Source organism: Microcaecilia unicolor, chromosome 9 (genome assembly GCF_901765095.1).
Source record: "Microcaecilia unicolor chromosome 9, aMicUni1.1, whole genome shotgun sequence".
In the NCBI taxonomy this organism is placed as follows: Eukaryota; Metazoa; Chordata; class Amphibia; order Gymnophiona; family Siphonopidae; genus Microcaecilia; species Microcaecilia unicolor.
In genome coordinates this window covers 211,187,720-211,206,260 of record NC_044039.1, presented here as the reverse complement: position 1 = coordinate 211,206,260, position 18,541 = coordinate 211,187,720, and the positions used below count along the sequence as shown (strand labels likewise).

The window sequence follows — 18,541 nt, the reverse complement described above, 5'->3', positions numbered from 1 at the left end:
AAAAAAGAAAGTAGCCTACCCGCATACACAATATCTGCCAGATTCTATATATCGCACCTAGCGTTCTGTGCCTAAATCTAAGCGTGTTCCATAATAATGTGCATAACTTAATTGGCTTAACAAGCCAATCAGCATTGCTAATAGAACTTAACAAGCAATAATTGGCAATAATTAGAATTTACGCACATAACTCACTAAAGGTATACTGTAATGAACTGCACCTCAATTCTATAGTGTGCAGTTGAAAAGGGACGTGTCTATGGGCGGGGAAATGGATGTTTCAAGGGTGTTCCCAAATTTACGCACGTTGTTACAGAATATGGCCCAGTCCGCGTAAATCTACACGCAAGGATTTACGCCACGTTTTTGTTGGTGTGAATGGATGCACGTAGTTTTAGGCACTGGGATATCAACTAAGAATATTCTATATGCCATGCCTAAATCTTATAGAATACACTGACCTCATCATTTTTAACAGGAGATATTGCTCATAAAAGCATTAAGGGGGTCTTTTACTACAGATTAGCTCGAGTTATCTGCAGCAGGAATCCCATAAAGTATAAAACACTTTTAAGGAGCAATTTGTGCCTATGTGTTGCTTAGCAATAACAGGGTCATACCGTACAGACCTCCTTAAAGGTAAAAACAAGTCTGCTTTTTTTTTTTTTGTAATTTTAGAGTTTTAACAACTATAACAGCAAGAACAGATCCATCAGCATTACATAATCTACTTTATGCCCCTTCCCTCATTTCATCATCCACCTCTACCCTTTTCTCATCCTATCTTCCAACAACAGGTTCACTCTGATTGTGAGGGAGCGGCCAGTAGAGTGAAGAGTACTCCCTCACGGATGATGCAGTTCAACCTCCTTGCAGCAGGGGACACTAGTCTGTTGAGGCGGAGGCAGTTGCTGAGTCACAAGGGCAGGGGGCGGGGGCTCAGATCAGGATGGAGCTAAAAGCCCTGAAGCTGAATAGGGCAGGGGGGGGGCCCCATAACAGAGGTTTCCAACAGGGAGGCCCTGGGAGGAGAGAAGCCACCCTGGAGTGTGCGTCTCCACAGTATAGTGTGTGGAAGCTACCTGACATGAATCAAGATAGGCTAAGCTTTAAGCTTCATAAGGACACTTTTCTTGAGATCTGGTGGAAGACCCATGCGGTAAAATCTGGCAAGTGGATGTGTATACGTGCTCGTACTGTGGGGTTAAAGCCAGTAGTTTACAAGCTTGTGTAAAGGTTGTCTCTGAACCTAAGAAAGACCTTACTCATTATTTTGTTGCACTGTGAAGAAACAGGACTCAATAATTGTTAAATAAAGGCGTTTTGTTTCACTTCCCCCTTTGTCTGGCTGGACTTAAGGCCTCCTGCCCCAATTCAGCTCATGCAATCACACTGATGTGTACTGTCACTTCTCAGTATAAAACACAGACTAGAAAATGCTGGAGAAAACCTAACAGAGCTCACACTGTGACTCATCTTTTACTGATACTCAGTGTCAGATTAAAGTAAGAACATTTATCCCCAGCCCTCTTAAGCAGTGGAAATGCTTCACTTTGCTACTTAGAAATAAGCCTGCATCCTGATTTCGCTCAAAGAGGACTCATTTTATTGAAGCATCCAAATGACATATTGTTAAGAAATCTGAATGGATAGAAATCAGTTTGCATCTCTGTGATCCCCGAGCACAGCTGAGCTGGCAGCTAAAGCAGATATTTATGGAAGAAGTGAAGAAGATACAATTCAAAACCTGTGCTGGAAGGAGATAACATTTGTTAACCACTTTGCTACTACAGCTATTATCAGCATTCTCCTTAAAGCAAGCATAATTTGTCAGGGACCCTGACTTTTCACTGCGGCCCTGAAGTAATTAACTATTAGTTAAGGTCTACTAGTGTCCTGTCCTCTAAAATAGCACCTGTTCCAGCTCTCTGTCATGTAAGGTAGAATTCCCGCATATAGAATGGATGCAAATATCAAGACAGCATTTCTGTGTGAATGAATATTGCATGCTGTCACATTAATCTGATCCCTGCATGAAGCTTGGGTTTACCAATTCAAACCTACACCGTAGGGAAAGGAAACACAGAGACGTAAATCCAGCCCCCCACCCCCCCACTAAAAACATGTTTTGTTTTGTTTTACCTCTGACTTCTCAGCACCATAGGCTGTGTGGCTATTAATTGATCAAAACGCTTTAATGAAAATCCAGATTAACGAAGAGATGTTTTTTTCAGCGTAGGATTCCCTGTGAATTTCAACCTATGCCCTTACATATCAAGACGGAAGAAAAATCTATGAAAAACAAAATTCTGTTTTGTGCTAGACAGCACAGCTATGACTAATGCAATTAAACATATTGCTTCCGCTTAACAGTGGAAAATGAAAGTGTATCAGCCAGGTTCATCAGAGAATTATTTTTCTGATTTTAATGTCACATAGCATTGACTTACCTAAATGAAAAGATGCATACAATAAGGCTACATGTTAAAGATTTCTATTTTATTACTTCTTTGCTGATGTTTTGTAAATTCTGGAAGATGTGCAGTCCGGGTGCTATTTATTAAAGACCATTTTTTAAGACTAGAGGCTCTATAAATACAACATGAGCTCAGCCTGACATTTTGTTTCTTAAATCAGAGCACAAAGGATTTCAGTGGCTCAGAAAATGCTGTGTCCTCTGCCTATTCATCGGCAGATTTTCACGTGGAGAGATCCAGGCAACCTGGCACATATTGTACTGAGTGGAAAAAGAAGAAAAGAAAGTGGGGAAAGGAAGAGAGAAAGGCAGCATCTCATGCAAGACATTCTAAAGTACAGAGGAGACGAAATTAAATATCTGCACCTGTAAGAGTCTGTCCAAAGAACAGGGAGGAAATGAGTCCAGTGTTGTCTTGCTATTTCTGCACATGAAAATGCACTGCAAAGAGACTATTCCTCCAGATTCAATATATGGTGTCCAAATTTGGGCGGCAAACAAAAGAGTAAGGTGAATTCAAGGAGCATATCAAGAAGTCTTTATTGAAAACAGCATAAAAGCGACCCGACACGGCCGTGTTTTGGCACAATGACCTGCCTCAGGGGTCAGGTTGATCTACATAAAAATAAACATAAAACATAAATAAATACAATACACAAACAAATTAAATAAAAATAATATTTAGAAGCACTTGGGTAAAACCTAACAAAAATGGCAGTCCGTGAAAAGACACTGTGAAAATATAAACATAAACAGAGTACTAAAGCAAAACATATATATATATATACATGGGTATTAAAATTACAAACAAATTAAATATACATCTATGCATTGTTGGGAGACTATCAGGCTTATTTTCGAAAGAGAAGGACGCAAGATGGGCGTCCTTCTCACAGGGTCGCCCAAATCGGTAAAATGGGAAGCTGATTTTGGCCATCCCCAACTGCTTTCTGTCACAGGGACGACCAAAGTTCCCGGGGGCGTGTCGGAGGCGTAGCGAAGGCAGGACTGGGGCATGCCTAACACATGGGTGTCCTCGATCCATAATGGAAAAAAAAGGGCGTCCCTGACGAACACTTGGACAACTTTACCTGCTCCTTTTTTTCTTATGACCAAAGCCACAAAAAGGTGCTCGAACTGACCACATGACCACTGGAGTGAATCGGGGATGACATCCCCTTACTCCCCCAGTGGTCACTAACCCCATCCCACCCTCAAAAAAAAATTTTTTTTAATATTTTTTTGCCTGCCTCAAATATCATACCCAGCTCCATGACAGCAGTATGCAGGTCCCTGGAGCAGTTTTAGTGGGTGCAGTGCACTTCAGGCAGGCGGACCCAGGCCCATCCCCCCCTACCTATTACACTTGTGGTGCTAAATGTGAGCCCTTCAAAACCCAGCAGAAACCCACTGTACCCACATCTAGGTGCCCCCCTTCACCCCTAAGAGCTGTGCTAGTGGTGTACACTTGTGGGAAGTGGGTTTTGGGGGGGGCTCAGCACACAAGGTAAGGCAGCTATGTACCTGGGAGCTTTTTCTGAAGTCCACTGCAGTGCCCCCTAGGGTGCCCAGTTGGTGTCCTGGCATGTCAGGGGGACCAGTGCACTACGAATGCTGGCTCCTCCCATGTCCAAAGGGCTTGCATTTGGTCGCTTCTGAGATGGGTGTCCTTAGCTTCCATTATCGCCGAAAATCAGAAACGACCAAGTCTAAGGATGACCATCTCTAGGGACGACCTAAATGTTAAGATTTGGGCGTCCCCGACCATATTATCAAAATGAAAGAAGGACGCCCATCTTGTTTCGATAATACGGGTTTCCCCGCACCTTCGCCGTGAGGACGTCCTCAGGAAAACTTGGGCACCCCATTCGATTATGCCCCACCACATATCTAAATGTATGAATGAAAGAATAATGACACATCTTATTGTAGGAATGAAATAAATACATAAATAAAATATAAATATGTAGATCATCCTGACCCCTGAGGCAGGCTTTTGTGCTGAAATATGGCCGTGTCGGGTCACTTTTATGCTGTTTTCAATGAAGAATTCTTAATATCTTCTTTGGACTCACCTCACTCTTGTTTGCCGCTTACGGTTACGTGAGGTGTTTTCCTCCTTTTTTTTGCCCAAATTTGGGCACCAGTCCAAGAGCTGTGCGCAAGTTAATTAGATCATTAGCCACTGATGAGCAATAAATAAGGGCTAACAATTATTGATGTTAATTGACACCAATTAGGATTTCTGCGTTCATCTGGCTGCACGCTATTCTATAATGCCGGGCACCCAAATCCCATAGAGCAACCCAAAAGGGTGTGTGGCCATGGAAGGGGCAGGTCAGTAGTGTTTCAAAAAGTTGGGCGCAGTGTAATAGAATATAGGGGATCTGCACTTAACTCGTGCATCAGGATTTACACCAGATTTCAGCTTGCAAAGTCCAGTGCCCACATTTGTACATGGGAATCCGTTCCAAACGTTATTCTATAAAGGACACGTGTCCTTTGTAGAACAGCACTTACCCTTGGATTCTATATAGCACAACTTATTCTGGATCTGAATACGCAATTTAATTAGTTAAAAAGCCAGTCAGCTCTGATAACTGTCAGTTCACAAGCAATTATTGACACTAAGCGTACTCTATAAAGTGATGCATGTAAATTCTAAGTCGCATAGTTGAAAAAGGGCGTGGTTATGGACATGGACTGGGCAGATTGTGGGCATTTCTATAATCTATGCGCATTGTTATAGAATACACCTGGACCGCGCCTGAATTAGTTCAGGCATTGGCATTTACACCAAATTTTACTTGGCTAACTGCCTGCGACTAAATTTACTCACTTGGACAGGTGCTTGGCGTATTCTATAATCTGCACAGAAATTTAGGCATATTTAGGAACAATTTATAAAATATGCCTAGGCATATTTTTTTCGGTGCCGATGTTTCAGGCGGCACATATAGAATCTAGTCCTTAGCACTGATATTTCCCAGCACTGAATTTTGAGTGCCATTTACAGAATTCTCCCCATTCCCCCCGGATTCTATACAGTGTGTGTAGAGTTCCACTCTGAAATCCAAGTGTGCATAACTTAATTGGCTTAACAAGTTAACCAACACTGATGACACTAAACAATGAGCACAATTAACAATAATCAGAATTTATGTGCACAACTCGCTGAGTGTGTTCTGTAACGCAGTGTGCCAAACTTCTAATGCGTGCAGGCAAAAGGGGGTGTGGTTATAGGCAGGGAAATGGACATTTCGTGGGCGTTCCAAAATTTACGCCTGCTGTTACAGAAGGAAAAATTAATACTTACCTGCTAATTTTCTTTCCATTAGTCCCAACAGATCAATCCAGAGACTTGTGGGCTGTGTCCTTCTACCAGCAGGTGGAGGTAGAGAGAGCCTCCGAGGTTTGCTATATGTGGGCCTGTGCAGCCAGCTGAACCTCAGTATGAACGATACCAAAGCAGTGGAATGGAAACAATAGAAAACTCTCCTGACATTGTCAGACCAATTGCCCAACATACTTCTAAACAATGAGCACAATTAACAATAATCAGAATTTATGTGCACAACTCGCTGAGTGTGTTCTGTAACGCAGTGCGCCAAACTTCTAATGCGTGCAGGCAAAAAGTGGCGCGGTTATAGGCAGGGAAATGGATATATCGTGGGCGTTCCAAAATTTACGCCTGCTGTTACAGAAGGAAAAATTAATTCTTACCTGCTAATTTTCTTTCCATTAGTCCCAACAGATCAATCCAGAGACTTGTGGGCTGTGTCCCTCTACCAGCAGGTGGAGGTAGAGAGAGCCTCCGAGGTTTGCTATATGTGGGCCTTTGCAGCCAGCTGAACCTCAGTATGAAGGATACCAAAGCAGTGGAATGGAAACAATAGAAAACTCTCCTGACATTGTCAGACCAATTGCCCAACATACTTCTACCACTTCTATATTTATTTATTTTTTAATCAAATGAAGGAACATTCAGAACAACGGAACCCGAAAAAAAACTAACCAACCGCAACAAAACCGCAGACAGTAAACCCAGTGGGGGGGGGCCTCTGGATTAATCTGTTCGGACTAATGGAAAGAAAATTATCAGGTAAGAATTAATTTTTCCTTCCATGGCGTCCCACAGAACAATCCAGAGACTTGTGGGATGTACCCAAGCAGTCCTCAAGTAGGGCGGGACACCCCCAACCCAGCAGAAATCACCAACGAGCCAAACACTGCATCTTGACGAGCTGCCACATCCACCCGATAATGACAAGTGAATGTATGGATCGAAGCCCATGTAGCTGCCCTGCAGATATCTTCCAGAGAAACCAAACGAGACTCTGCAAAAGAGGAAGCTTGAGCTCGCGTAGAATGAGCACGAACTTGCAAAGGGGCTTGCTTGCCCAATGCCACGTATGCCGAAGAAAAGGCCTCCCGCAACCAACGGGCTATGGTGTCTTTGGACACCATAAGACCCTTCTTACTGCCTCCAAAAAGGACAAAGAGATGGTCAGAAAGACAAAATTCATTCATCACCTCCAAATACCTGAGAAGAGCCTGTCTCACATCGAGGCAGCGAGCAGCCCAGAATTGCTCAGGGTAATCTTCCTGGTGGAAGGCCGGCAATCGCAGGGACTGCCCCAAGTGGAAATGAGATCCTTAATCGTAATCCCCAATAAGGGTTCGAAAGGAGGACGCTGAAGTGCTTTGAGAACTAGATTAAGGTTCCAGGATGGCAGAACTGGCACGTGAGGAGGGCGCAAACAATTTACGCCCCTCAAGAAACAAACCATATCCAGGTGGGAGCAGGGGCGTATCTGAACTGCGGCGGTAGGGGGGGCCAGGGCCAGAGAGGGGGGGCACATTATAGCCCCCCCCCCGCCGCCGCCGCCGCCGCCGCCATTGCCGATCCCCCTCCCCCCAGCCGCTGCCATTGCTAACCCTCCCCCTCCGTTGCTCGCCTACCTTCGCTGGCGGGGGACCCCAACCCCCGCCAGCCGAGGTCCGCGTCCTCCTGCCGCTGCCGGCTGCCTTTGGTCCTTTCATTCTTCCATTGAAGCTGGCGCCGACGAAAAAGTTTCTTTTGAATCTGACGTCGCTGCACGTTGCACGTTGTACGTGCAGGACGTCAGACTCAGAAACAATTTCTGAGTCTGACGTCCTGCACGTACAACGTGCAGCGACGTCAGACTCAAAAGAAACTTTCGTCGGCGCCAGCTTCAATGGAAGAATTAAAGGACCAAAGGCAGCCGGCAGCGGCAGGAGGACGCGGACCTCGGCTGGCGGGGGTTGGGGTCCCCCGCCAGCGAAGGTAGGCGAGCAACGGAGGGGGAGGGTTGGCAGCGGTAGGGGGGTCCAGGGCGAAATCTGCGGGGGCCCAGGCCCCTGAGGCCCCACGCAGATACGCCCCTGGGTGGGAGGCAATGGACGCCCCCTGAACCCGGCCTCTAAAATATGCCAGAGCTGCCACCTGCACCTTAAGAGAACTCAACGAGAGTGATTTTTGTACAGCCTCCTGAAGAAACGCGAGGATAACCGATACTGAAGCCGAAGCCACTGACAATCCCAAACTCACACACCACGAATCAAAGGTACGCCACACCCTAGCATAAGATATCGAGGTGGATCTTTTCCGAGCCCACAGCATCATAGCAATAACCTCGTGCGGATACCCTTTTCTTCTCAACCTCACCCTATCAAGGGCCAGGCTGTAAGACCAAAGGGGGAGGGATCCTCCATTGTGACTGGCCCCTGCAGCAGGAGACCGCCCTGCGCCGGTAGCAGAAAAGGACAATCGAACAGAAGCCTGATCACATCTGCATAGCAGGGTCGTCTGGACCAATCCGGGCCACTAGGATCACTCGACCGGGATGACTGGCAATGCGAGTCAGTAACCTGCCCACCATTGGCCAAGGGGGAAGGCATAGAGCAGGCCCCTAGGCCAAGGTTGAAGAAGGGCATCGATGCCTTCTGAGCCCAGCTCTCGTCCCCTGCTGAAGAAATGGGGAACCTTCGCATTGAATGTGGTGGCCATTAAGTCCATCTCTGGTATCCCCCAATGGGCAGTTATCTGATTGAAGGCCAGAAGGGAAGGCACTGACATTTAAAAAAGAAATTTTTTCTTACATTTGTACCCCGCGCTTTCCCACTCATGGCAGGCTCAATGCGGCTTACATATACAGGTACTTATTTGTACCTGGGGCAATGGAGGGTTAAGTGACTTGCCCAGAGTCACAAGGAGCTGCCTGTGCCTGAAGTGGGAATCGAACTCAGTTCCCCAGGACCAGAGTCCACCGCCCTAACCACTAGGCCACTCCTCCACTAGGACATGCTCCACAAACGCCTGCCCCAAAACTGACTCGGCAGAACGTCTAGTTCCTCCGTATGATTAAACAAAAACAAAGTCTCTTACCTTTTTTTTTTTTTTTAGTCAGGAGAGAAAGGAAACACCCGATCAGGCAACAGCCCCGGGCGACGGAGGAAAGGTAGGGGGAGACCGGGTGGGACCTGGCACCACCAGGTGTACACCACAAGCTGCAAACAGCCACTCAATCCCTGTCTGTGCTAAACTAGGCCCAAAGGACACCAGTAGCCAGATCAAACCAGAGTGCACAGAGATGTCCCTCCACCTGCTAGATAGAGAGAATACTGAGGTTCAGCTGGCTGCACAGGTCCACATATAGCAAACCTCGGAGGATCTCTATCTCCACCTGCTGGTAGAGGGATACAACCCACAAGTCTCTTGATTGATCTGTGGGATGCCATGGAATATGGCCAATTAAGCCCAAATCTATGTGACGGGATATACGCCATGTTTTTGTTGGTGTAAATGGAGGTACATAGATTTAAGAGCTATGATGTCTAAATCTTATAGAATATGCTTAGGCGGAAATGTTTTCTACGCGGATTTTTTAGGCACCATATATAGAATCCCCCCCCCCCCCATTGTGTGTTCTATTTAATGCACTCTCACTTGTAGACATATAGCCCATCTCCATAGCAGCCAGAGATGAAGTCCACTGCAGCTATTGCTTTGCTTTAGCTCTTGAATGGGACATCCCTCCAGATAACAGCTGGACGCACATCTAATCAGCTGGATTTTCAGGATTACCAGAATTTACGCATGAGATAAGCTTGCACATAATGGAGACCCACTATTCGCAAATCTGTCTCATGCATATTCATTATGGTAATTCAGAAAACCTGACTGGCCAGATGTGCCTCCAGGAGACAGATGAGAAGTACCCTTTCAGCAATGGCAAACTTTGTAGTGCATCAGAAGATATTTCTTGCAGGCTTCACAATCTTTGAAATTAACAGGAGACTAACTGAGATCACCAGATCATAAATTTAATTTCAAATACAACTTTTTAGGTACCACTTCAAGATATAGTACTTTCTACCAGCAAAAGAAATGGAAACCAGAAACAGGAAACTTGTAAAACGCTCATTGTACAGCAGTCGCTGTAAGAATCCTAACATTTTGTTCTGTTTTGACTGGAATACACAGGCTTCGAATAAAATAAAAAAACCTGCTGAATTTAAAAAAACTCTCATACAAAGAAAAAATATGCTAATCAATTGAAACAATTATGATTTAAAGAAACCCACGGTAGCAGATTATCATTTCTGCTAACTTTCCCCCCTTTTACAAAGCAGCGCTAACGGCTGCCGGTGTGGTAGTGGCAAAACAGCCCATTCACTTTGAATGAGCTGTTGCTATTGCCGCTCGGCAGCCACTAGCATGGCTTTGTAAAAGGGAGGGTTTGACGGTGGTCTTACAAAATTAGGATTTATCATGTAAAATATGACAAAATATTTTAATACTGACAAGCTAATAGTAGGAAAAATATTACAGTGTTAAGCAAAAGATGTAAAAGCAGATCAAGGATGAAACAGGGAAGGGATTTGGGACTTAGTCCATACCTTTTTCAGCAGTAGCACAAGGTAAGTTCCATTCAGGTAGGCATTTTCCCATCTCCAGAGGGTTTACAATTTAATGGGTCCTTTTACGAAGCTGCGGTAAGCAACAACACGTGCTTACGCTGCAAAAAAGGGCTTGTCGCGGGATGCACTCAGGTGTCCCTTGGAATTTTTGCATGTACGTGCGCTAACCATGCGCTAAAAAATAAAATGTATTTTTGGAGTCTGGGGGCAGAGAGTGGGCATGTTCTGCGCTAATCAGTTAGTGCAGCTACATTGCCGCATGCTAACAGTTTAGCACGTGCTTAGCATGTGAGCCCTTACTGCCTAAGTAATGGTAGGGGCTCATGCACTAATGGGAAAATCAGCATGTGATCATTAACGGAGAAAAGAGAAAATTCCAGTGGTAAAAATGGCCTTAGCCTGTGGGAATGACCCATGTAAGGACAAAATAAGGCCACTTTTTACTGCACTTTGGTCAAAGGGCCCCTGAGGCAGAAATGCTATGAACTGATGCCTCATTAAGGGCTATGCTTAGCGTCAATTACATAATGGCATGCCTAAGCTGTTAGAGAATATTAGTGCAATGCTGCACTGGTGTGCCAGAAGATAAGCACGCTTACCTAGAGCAGCTCAGTGGCTGGCATGAGAGGGTGTGCCAAAGTGCGCCATGCAGTGACATAGCCAGACAGCCAGTTTTGGGTGGGCCTGAACCCAAAGTGGGTGGGCAGAAAAATGTTCTCACTGCCCCGCCTCCTTCCACCCCACCCCTCCCCCCCCCCCAGCACCTCCCAACACAAAATATACTTTGGCTCTTGAAGATCCCCAAGTTCTGCCAGCTGAAGACTTCCTCCAAAGATGGCCAGAACTCCCTTTTACCAAGCTTAGCAGGCAGCAGCAATGATGCCGGCAACCGCGTATGCTTAGTTGTCAGTGGCTCAAGGATGCTGCCGCTGTCTGCAAACCTTAGTAGAAGGGAGTTTTGGTTGCCAGAAGGTCCTCAGCCGATGGAGCTTGGGGATCCCTACCAGCTACAGCAAGGGTCAGGACTAGTGTTAGACATGCTAGGGCCTAGGGCAGAAAATAAAGAAGCCCCCTCCTCCTCCCAATTCCCTATCTTCTCTGCCTCTCCTCCAATCTTCCCACCTACCATTACAATCACACTGACAGTCTCTCAACAAATACAGAACAAGGGATCAGAACTTTGAAATAAAAATATGTAGACAAAAGCTGAACTCAGAACCTCACCATGTACTGCAATAGTGGAGAAATAAAACCAGAAATGTATTTCTTTTTCTACTGAACACAATAAAATGACATCCGCTATGCACATTTCTCAAGATAACGTAACTCAGTTAATAAATTCAAAATAAAATGCCTTTTCTACCTTTGTTGTCTGGCAGTAGTGGAGGAGTAGCCTAATGGTTAGTGCAGTGGGCTGGGGAACTGGATTCGAGTCCCACTGCAGATCTTTGTGAGCCTGGACACGTCACTAACCCCTCCATTGCCCCAGGTACAAAAATTTAGATTGTGAGTCCACTAGGGACAGAGAAAGTAGCTGCATATAATATATGTAAACAGTTTTGGTTGTACCCACAGAAAGGCAGTATATCAAACCCATGACCCTTTAAAATTTAGGTATCCGTTTACAGAATTGTCTTTCACGTTTGTACCTGAAGCAAGAAGGGCTAAGTGACTTACTCTAAATCACAAACAGTCACAGTGGGATTCGAATTGAACTTCCCCCTGCTCTAATAATTAGGCAACTCTTATGAAGGGGAGCCCAAGGTACAACAAATATACACTTTATGGCAAAAAAAGGACAAAAATAATAGGTTGTGTATTTTGTTACCTTTCTTACATATTACACAAGATTTACAAGTACCCAAAATAGTGCAGTAATAAAAACAAGCTTGAATCTACACATCAACTTTCTTGTAAACAGGATTCTAAAGCATGCCACAGTTTTAACAGCGAGAAGCCAAAAATACAAGAAGTAGAGAAATCTAAGTCTAGTCCAAAGTAAGAGTAGAGGATGCCACAAAACACAGCCAGCCAACAGGTTGAAGTAAAAAAAAGTCCTTTATTCAAAAGCACCAGTGACTAGACCTGTCACAGTCTATGTTTCGGAGGTAAAACCGCCTGCTTCGAGGATCACAATACAACTTGCCAAGCTGTTTGCTCGTCAGGCACTTCTGCGTCCGTCTGACACTACAAACAGATTTACTTGGCTGCTAGTGTTTTACACCAGGTTTCCCTGATTTTTTATCTTTGCTTGGCAAGTTGTATTGCGACCCCTGAAGCAGACCATGTCGGGTCCAGTCACTGGTGCTTCTGAATAAAGGACTTTTTTTTTTTTTTTTTTACTTCATCCCATTGGCTGGTTGTGTTTTCTGATAGTTTTAACAGCTCCAAGCAGAAAAACAGCACAAAGGGCCTTTAAAAACTATCACATTTTACTATTAAAGGATTCTTTTGATGAAAGAACTGTGTTCCCTTTGTTTTTAAAGGCCCTTTGTGCTGTTTTTCTGCTTGGACTTTTTTTGTACTTAGTTCCCTCTCTCTGTTACATTATAGTTTTTTTAACAGCGCCATCATATTCTTTATATGGTTTATTTACTATACCACCTTTCCTATAATTTTAACACAGTGGTTTACAATTTGAAATAATAAAGGAATTGTAAAGAACTCCATTGTCTCATAGGAAAGAGAAACAAGGGAAATCTAAGAATGAGTATGAACATTTTCTCAAGTTACACAGTAACAATAACATACATCTTTATAAGAGACTAAAAAAAGAAACAGGGATAAGGAATAATGTGATTAAGTTACATAACTGTCTGCTTTCAATACACTGTTTTACAACACTGTAGAAAATGCACAAAGATCTAAATTCTGTAAGTCATGGGCATTTGAAAACGCCATGGGGAAGCAGAAGAAAAAGGAAACTGGCAGCACATAAAAGACACGAGCCAAGGTCACAAGGCAATGGGATCTCATATAGGCAGTGGAATGGGGTGGGTCACTGGGGCCATGGCCCTACCAATAATTTGCCTAACCAACAACTAGAGAACTTGGGGGTGGGACTAGACTGGGTTTGTTTAGCCCCTCCAAGCACAAGTGTTCAGAAAGATGCCAAGGCAAAGGTAGACCAGAGCCATATTGAAATAGAAGATTTGTTGTGGCAGCTCTAAACCTAAGCTTTAAGAGAATTAAAAGCCAGGAGCACAAACTTCTTTAATGGGCTTCCAATGAGTTTGTGCGTTATTACTTCAAAGGTAGAGAACAATGAATGAAAAAGTTCAATCAAGCAATTCTAAAGTTAGCAGAGTTATTCTAAAGTGGTTAACATCAGTCCATAAATCAATTGGAAATTACCAACAAAATCTCAGAAATAAAGATCACAAATAGTCAGGGCTTCTTTAATCAGATGTTATATATCACATATTGGTTAAATACAGCTCACCCTCACTTGCCTAGCTCAGCCATGTGCTTCCTGGTAACAGAGGCCTCCCAGCAGTGGTCATGCTTGTAGTTTTCTAACCTGCACAATTGTCTACTAAATACCAAGCTGAAATCATTAAGACCCTATTCCAGTAGACGCAGTGCATACAAATCTCTGCCATGAATATTCATTTTGGATATCCTGAAAACCTGACTAGTTGGGGTACCTCCAGGACCAGGTTTGGGAACCACTGCCCTACTCTAAAATGTACTTATTAAATCCTACTAGAGGTGAAAAGAGAATGCTATATACCCTATTCGCTAAGCTCCTCCGAAACAACTGTCCTCCTCCCCCCTAAATGTTACTAGTATCAGTGAGACTTGCAAAAGTATTAGATCAATTCAGAAGATTTTGGATGATCAGCCGGGTTCCCGCAAGGCTCTGCTCTTTTAGCAACTCTGTTTAACATCTTTTTGCTCCCCTTTTGCATATTGTTACACAATTTCCCATGGATTCTATATAATATAACTTAAGTTGCACGTGCAAATACAGTCATAGTTAACAAGCCAATCAGTACTGATAATTGCCACTTAACAAACATTTAGACCCAAAGGGCTAGATTCTATATATCATGTCTAAAAAAGAAATGAAATACGCCTAAGCATATTCCATAAAGTACGTCATAATTTAGGCATACTTTATAGAATAAGCCTAAATTTCCACGCAGTTTATAGAATACACCAAGCACCGGTCCGTATGACTAAATTTAGTCATGGGCAGTTACGCCAAGTAAAACTTGGTGTAAATTCCGACGCCTAAATTAGGTACAGACCAGGTATATTCTATAATAACACATATAGATTGTAGAAATGCCTACGACCTGTCCATTCCACGTCTGTAGCCATGTCCCCTTTTTGAACTATGCAACTAAGAATTTACACACATCACATTATAGAATACGCCTAGACAGTTCGGCGCATAAATTATAATTAATGCCAAATAGTGTCCATAATTGTTTGTTTATGCTGATGACATCCAATTTCTACTGAAGACTGACAAGACCATTCATGACTCTCTAGATGCTTTACTTTTATATTTGCATACAATTGGGTCAATGTTTGATAGGTAACCATTTAAAGCTCAATTTGTCAAAGCCACAAATGCTGCTTTTATCTGATTATTCTGCTGTCAATACTCCTCACTTTTTTTCTATTGATGGTTTAAATATCCGGATTGTTGGAGTAATGCTCAATTCACATTTGACAATAAAATTCCAAGTTTCTGAAATAAGCTCAGTGTTTTTAAAACTGAAACTGGTGAGAAGACTGAGAAATCTCTTTTCTAATTTTTGACTTGTTATTCAAAGCATTAGTTTTCCTTACTTTGACTATTATAATAGTCTGTTAATTGGGTTACCTAAAAACCTTCTCAGAGCTTTGCAAGGGGCTCAAAACACCATAGCTTGGGTTTTGACAGGAACTCCGGTCTTGAAATCGCTGCACTGATTGTCGGTGGAGCAACGAATAAAATTTAAGATACTTTAAAAGTTCTGAATAATACGATCCCTCTCATCATCGCAGCAAATTTGAAGATTTACCAACCTACCAGAGCTTTACGTTCAGCTGATAAGATATTACTAGAAGTCCCCTCTTTTTGCACCATTAGATTGTAGACTTACAGATCTTACTCTAAAAGTAAATGCTCCATATCACTTGACATTTAAAAAGGAACTGAAGACAATACTATTTCAGCAAATTTATGGTGATGATTAGAGATACTAAAAAAAAACAGAAGCATTTACTTTACTGGACTATGATTTTACTATAGTAAAAAGTGCTGACTGATTGAGTTAATCTTGGATTTTTATACTAAGTTTGATGTTTTAATGGCTAAATGATTGTTTGTCTTTGTCATGTTATAGTTTCTGAATTTATATTGTGTATGGTTTTATTGTAAGACACCAAGGATTTTAGATTATACAGTCTTGAAAATAAATAAATGAATAAAAAATCTTTCCAGATACAACACCGGGATTACGAAGCATAGGGAAGAGGTGATCTGAGCAGTTTCAGCAGATAATATGACATGAACTATAGCATTAATTAATTATTTAACTTGAAACATTCTATTGGCAGCAACACACCACCTGCTGCACAACAGACATGTCACTAGGGCCCAACACAGTTGTCACAATACAGAAGTGTCATGCACATTTGTCACCCTGAGTAAGGATGATAATGCAGATGCTCTGCCTTTCCTTCCCTCTCAATGAATCTTACTATTTTTCTGTCTCCTTCCCTCTCAATGAATCTATTTTTCTGTGGTGCTTGGGAGTTACCACATTCAATGTCAAAATGTTCCCTTTCAAGTTAGGGCACTGGAAAGCCAAAGACCTAGATCTGTCTTCCTTCTAAACCAGTGACTCTCAACTCTGTCCTTTGGACACTCCTACACAGTCAGGTGTTAGGAGATCCACAATAAGTATGCATATGACAGCTTTGCATGTACTGCCAGCATATTTCTAGGATAAGCAGCATAAAATGTGTTGTACTGTTTTGGGATCTTGCCTGGTACTTGTGACCTGGATTGGCCACTGTTGGAAAGCAGGATGCTGGGCTTGATGGACCTTCAGTCTGTCACAGTATGCAATACTTATGTACTCTATTGTATGCCGATCTATTTCAGGCATACTCATTCTGAATACTATGAAAAACAGAAGATTGGTTTGGTGCATTGGGAAGAAACCCTGAGATCTCCATCCAACCTGATTAATATGCAGCATCCCGAACCCCTTCAAAATGCACCGACCACTTTCCTTCCACCAGCAAATGATATGCAGTAGTATGCAGCATAAGGGGCCAAATCCCTACAAAAACCTTCTGAAAGTCATATACATCTAGCGTGAGGAATGAGAGCTTAAAAACCACACAGATTCCAACTTCTTCGAAAGATGGGTGCATGTGGTGCAAACAAGTGCATTTGCTTATCAAGAAGCAGTGTGAATATAAGGGGCGAGGGGGAGCTAGGATGATTCCGCCAGCCCTCTGTGATTCACTGCAGACCAGCCATCTAAGTACCGGAGATGGGAAAAAATTCCCTGTGCCAATGGCGTGGGGCGAGCCACAGGGAGCTTTCCAAGGTGCTGAACACTGCCGACACGTCCCCATGATCTGCTGTACAGCGCCTGGGTGTGCTAAATCTGCTATGTCCAATAAAAAAAAAAAAGATATCATCTTATTTTCTCTTCCATGTCTTACTTTGTTTGATTTCCAGTGATAACCTTAGGAGTGGGCTAACACGGCTCCCACACCTCTCTACTAAAGAGCCAGGGATACATAATTCCACCCGGCTCTTGAAAAGTAGGGAGGAGCCTCCTCTTACCTGATAATGTCGTCGTTGTGGCCCAGGTAGAACTTCTGCTTGTGCTCGCGGGTGTTGTAGACCACACCAACCCCGGCCACGAAGTAGACGATCTCCTTGGCCGCCGTGTAGTACAGATTGTTGCGGCACTGGTGGCCCCGGTAGCCGTACACCCACTCCAGCCGCAGGTGACAGGTCGGGGCTGTTCTGTCGGCCATCCTCACTGCTCGGGACAGCGGAAGACACCAAGGCACGCGCATTAGGTGTGGGACACACGCATTCGACTGCTGTCCCTCACACACACACTCTCACGCGCGTCTCCCCTCACATCACTTCGGTCCAACGTCTCTCTCTCTCCCCTGTCCGCGCGACACACGCATTCGACTGCTGTCCCTCACACATACACACTCTCACGCGCGTCTCCCCTCACATCTGTCCGGTCCAACGTCTCTCTCTCTCTCTCTCTCCCCCCTGTCCGCGCGACACACGCATTCGACTGCTGTCCCTCACACACACACTCTCACGCGCATCTCCCCTCACATCTGTCCGGTCCAACGTCTCTCTCTCTCCCCTGTCCGCGCGACACACGCATTCGGTTGCTTCACACACCTCATTCAGACAACGGAGGACAGGGCTCCCCCCTGACTGTGGGCTGCCTTCTCTCCCGTCCAACGCCTCTCTCTGTCCCCTGTCCGCGCGACACACGCATTCGACTGCTGTCCCTCACACACACTCTCACGCGCAACTCCCCTCACATCACTTCGGTCCAACGTCTCTCTCTCTCTCTCCCCTGTCCGCGCGACACACGCATTCGGCTGCCCTCACACGCTCACGTGCACTCCGACAGCGGAAAAACAGGTCTCCCCTCTCTGTGGTCTCGCGCTCTCCCCGCTCAAAACGTATCTCCTCGCTCAGTTTGCCCATACCTGAGATCACCCAGCACCAATCCCGCAGCTTTCCTCCTCCTCCTCCCTGAGCCCAGACGACCCCTCTCTGGCACAACCTCTCTCCCTCGGATGCGCCCCCCGCTTTGAGTGGAAATCGGACCGTGTGGACTCCGTTGGAGAATTATACGAGTTACGTCAGAGGAGGGCGGAGCGCCGGAGAAGGAAAGCTGCGGGAGGGGGGGCTGTCGACGGCGATCCCAGACAAGTTGGAAGTAGAGAGCTGCTGCACGGCAACGAGTGTACGAGCCTCTCACTGATCAACTATGTAGCCAGAAGGTCCTCCGAGACGTCCAAGTACCGCCTCCTTTTTTCCTTCAAATCATTCAGCGCAGCCGCACTAACGCCCTGCCCGGGCAGCTGCAGCAAGGCTCACGTTTCGACACATCCACTAGC

The 18,541-nt window shown here is 44.5% G+C and overlaps 1 protein-coding gene across 1 annotated transcript in view; it reads right to left on the bottom strand.

The window, feature by feature from the left end:
• Positions 1–18,185, bottom strand: part of EML5 (EMAP like 5) — a 388,000-nt gene extending 369,815 nt beyond the window's left edge. Inside the window, exons 1-2 of the mRNA XM_030214976.1 lie at positions 18,128–18,185; positions 17,223–17,424 (exon numbers count right to left, since the gene is read on the bottom strand). Coding sequence (XP_030070836.1) covers positions 17,223–17,419 — 197 coding nt within the window. The 5' untranslated portion in view covers positions 17,420–17,424; positions 18,128–18,185. The remainder of the gene's footprint in view (positions 1–17,222; positions 17,425–18,127) is intronic.
• Between the last annotated feature and the right edge of the window lie 356 nt (positions 18,186–18,541).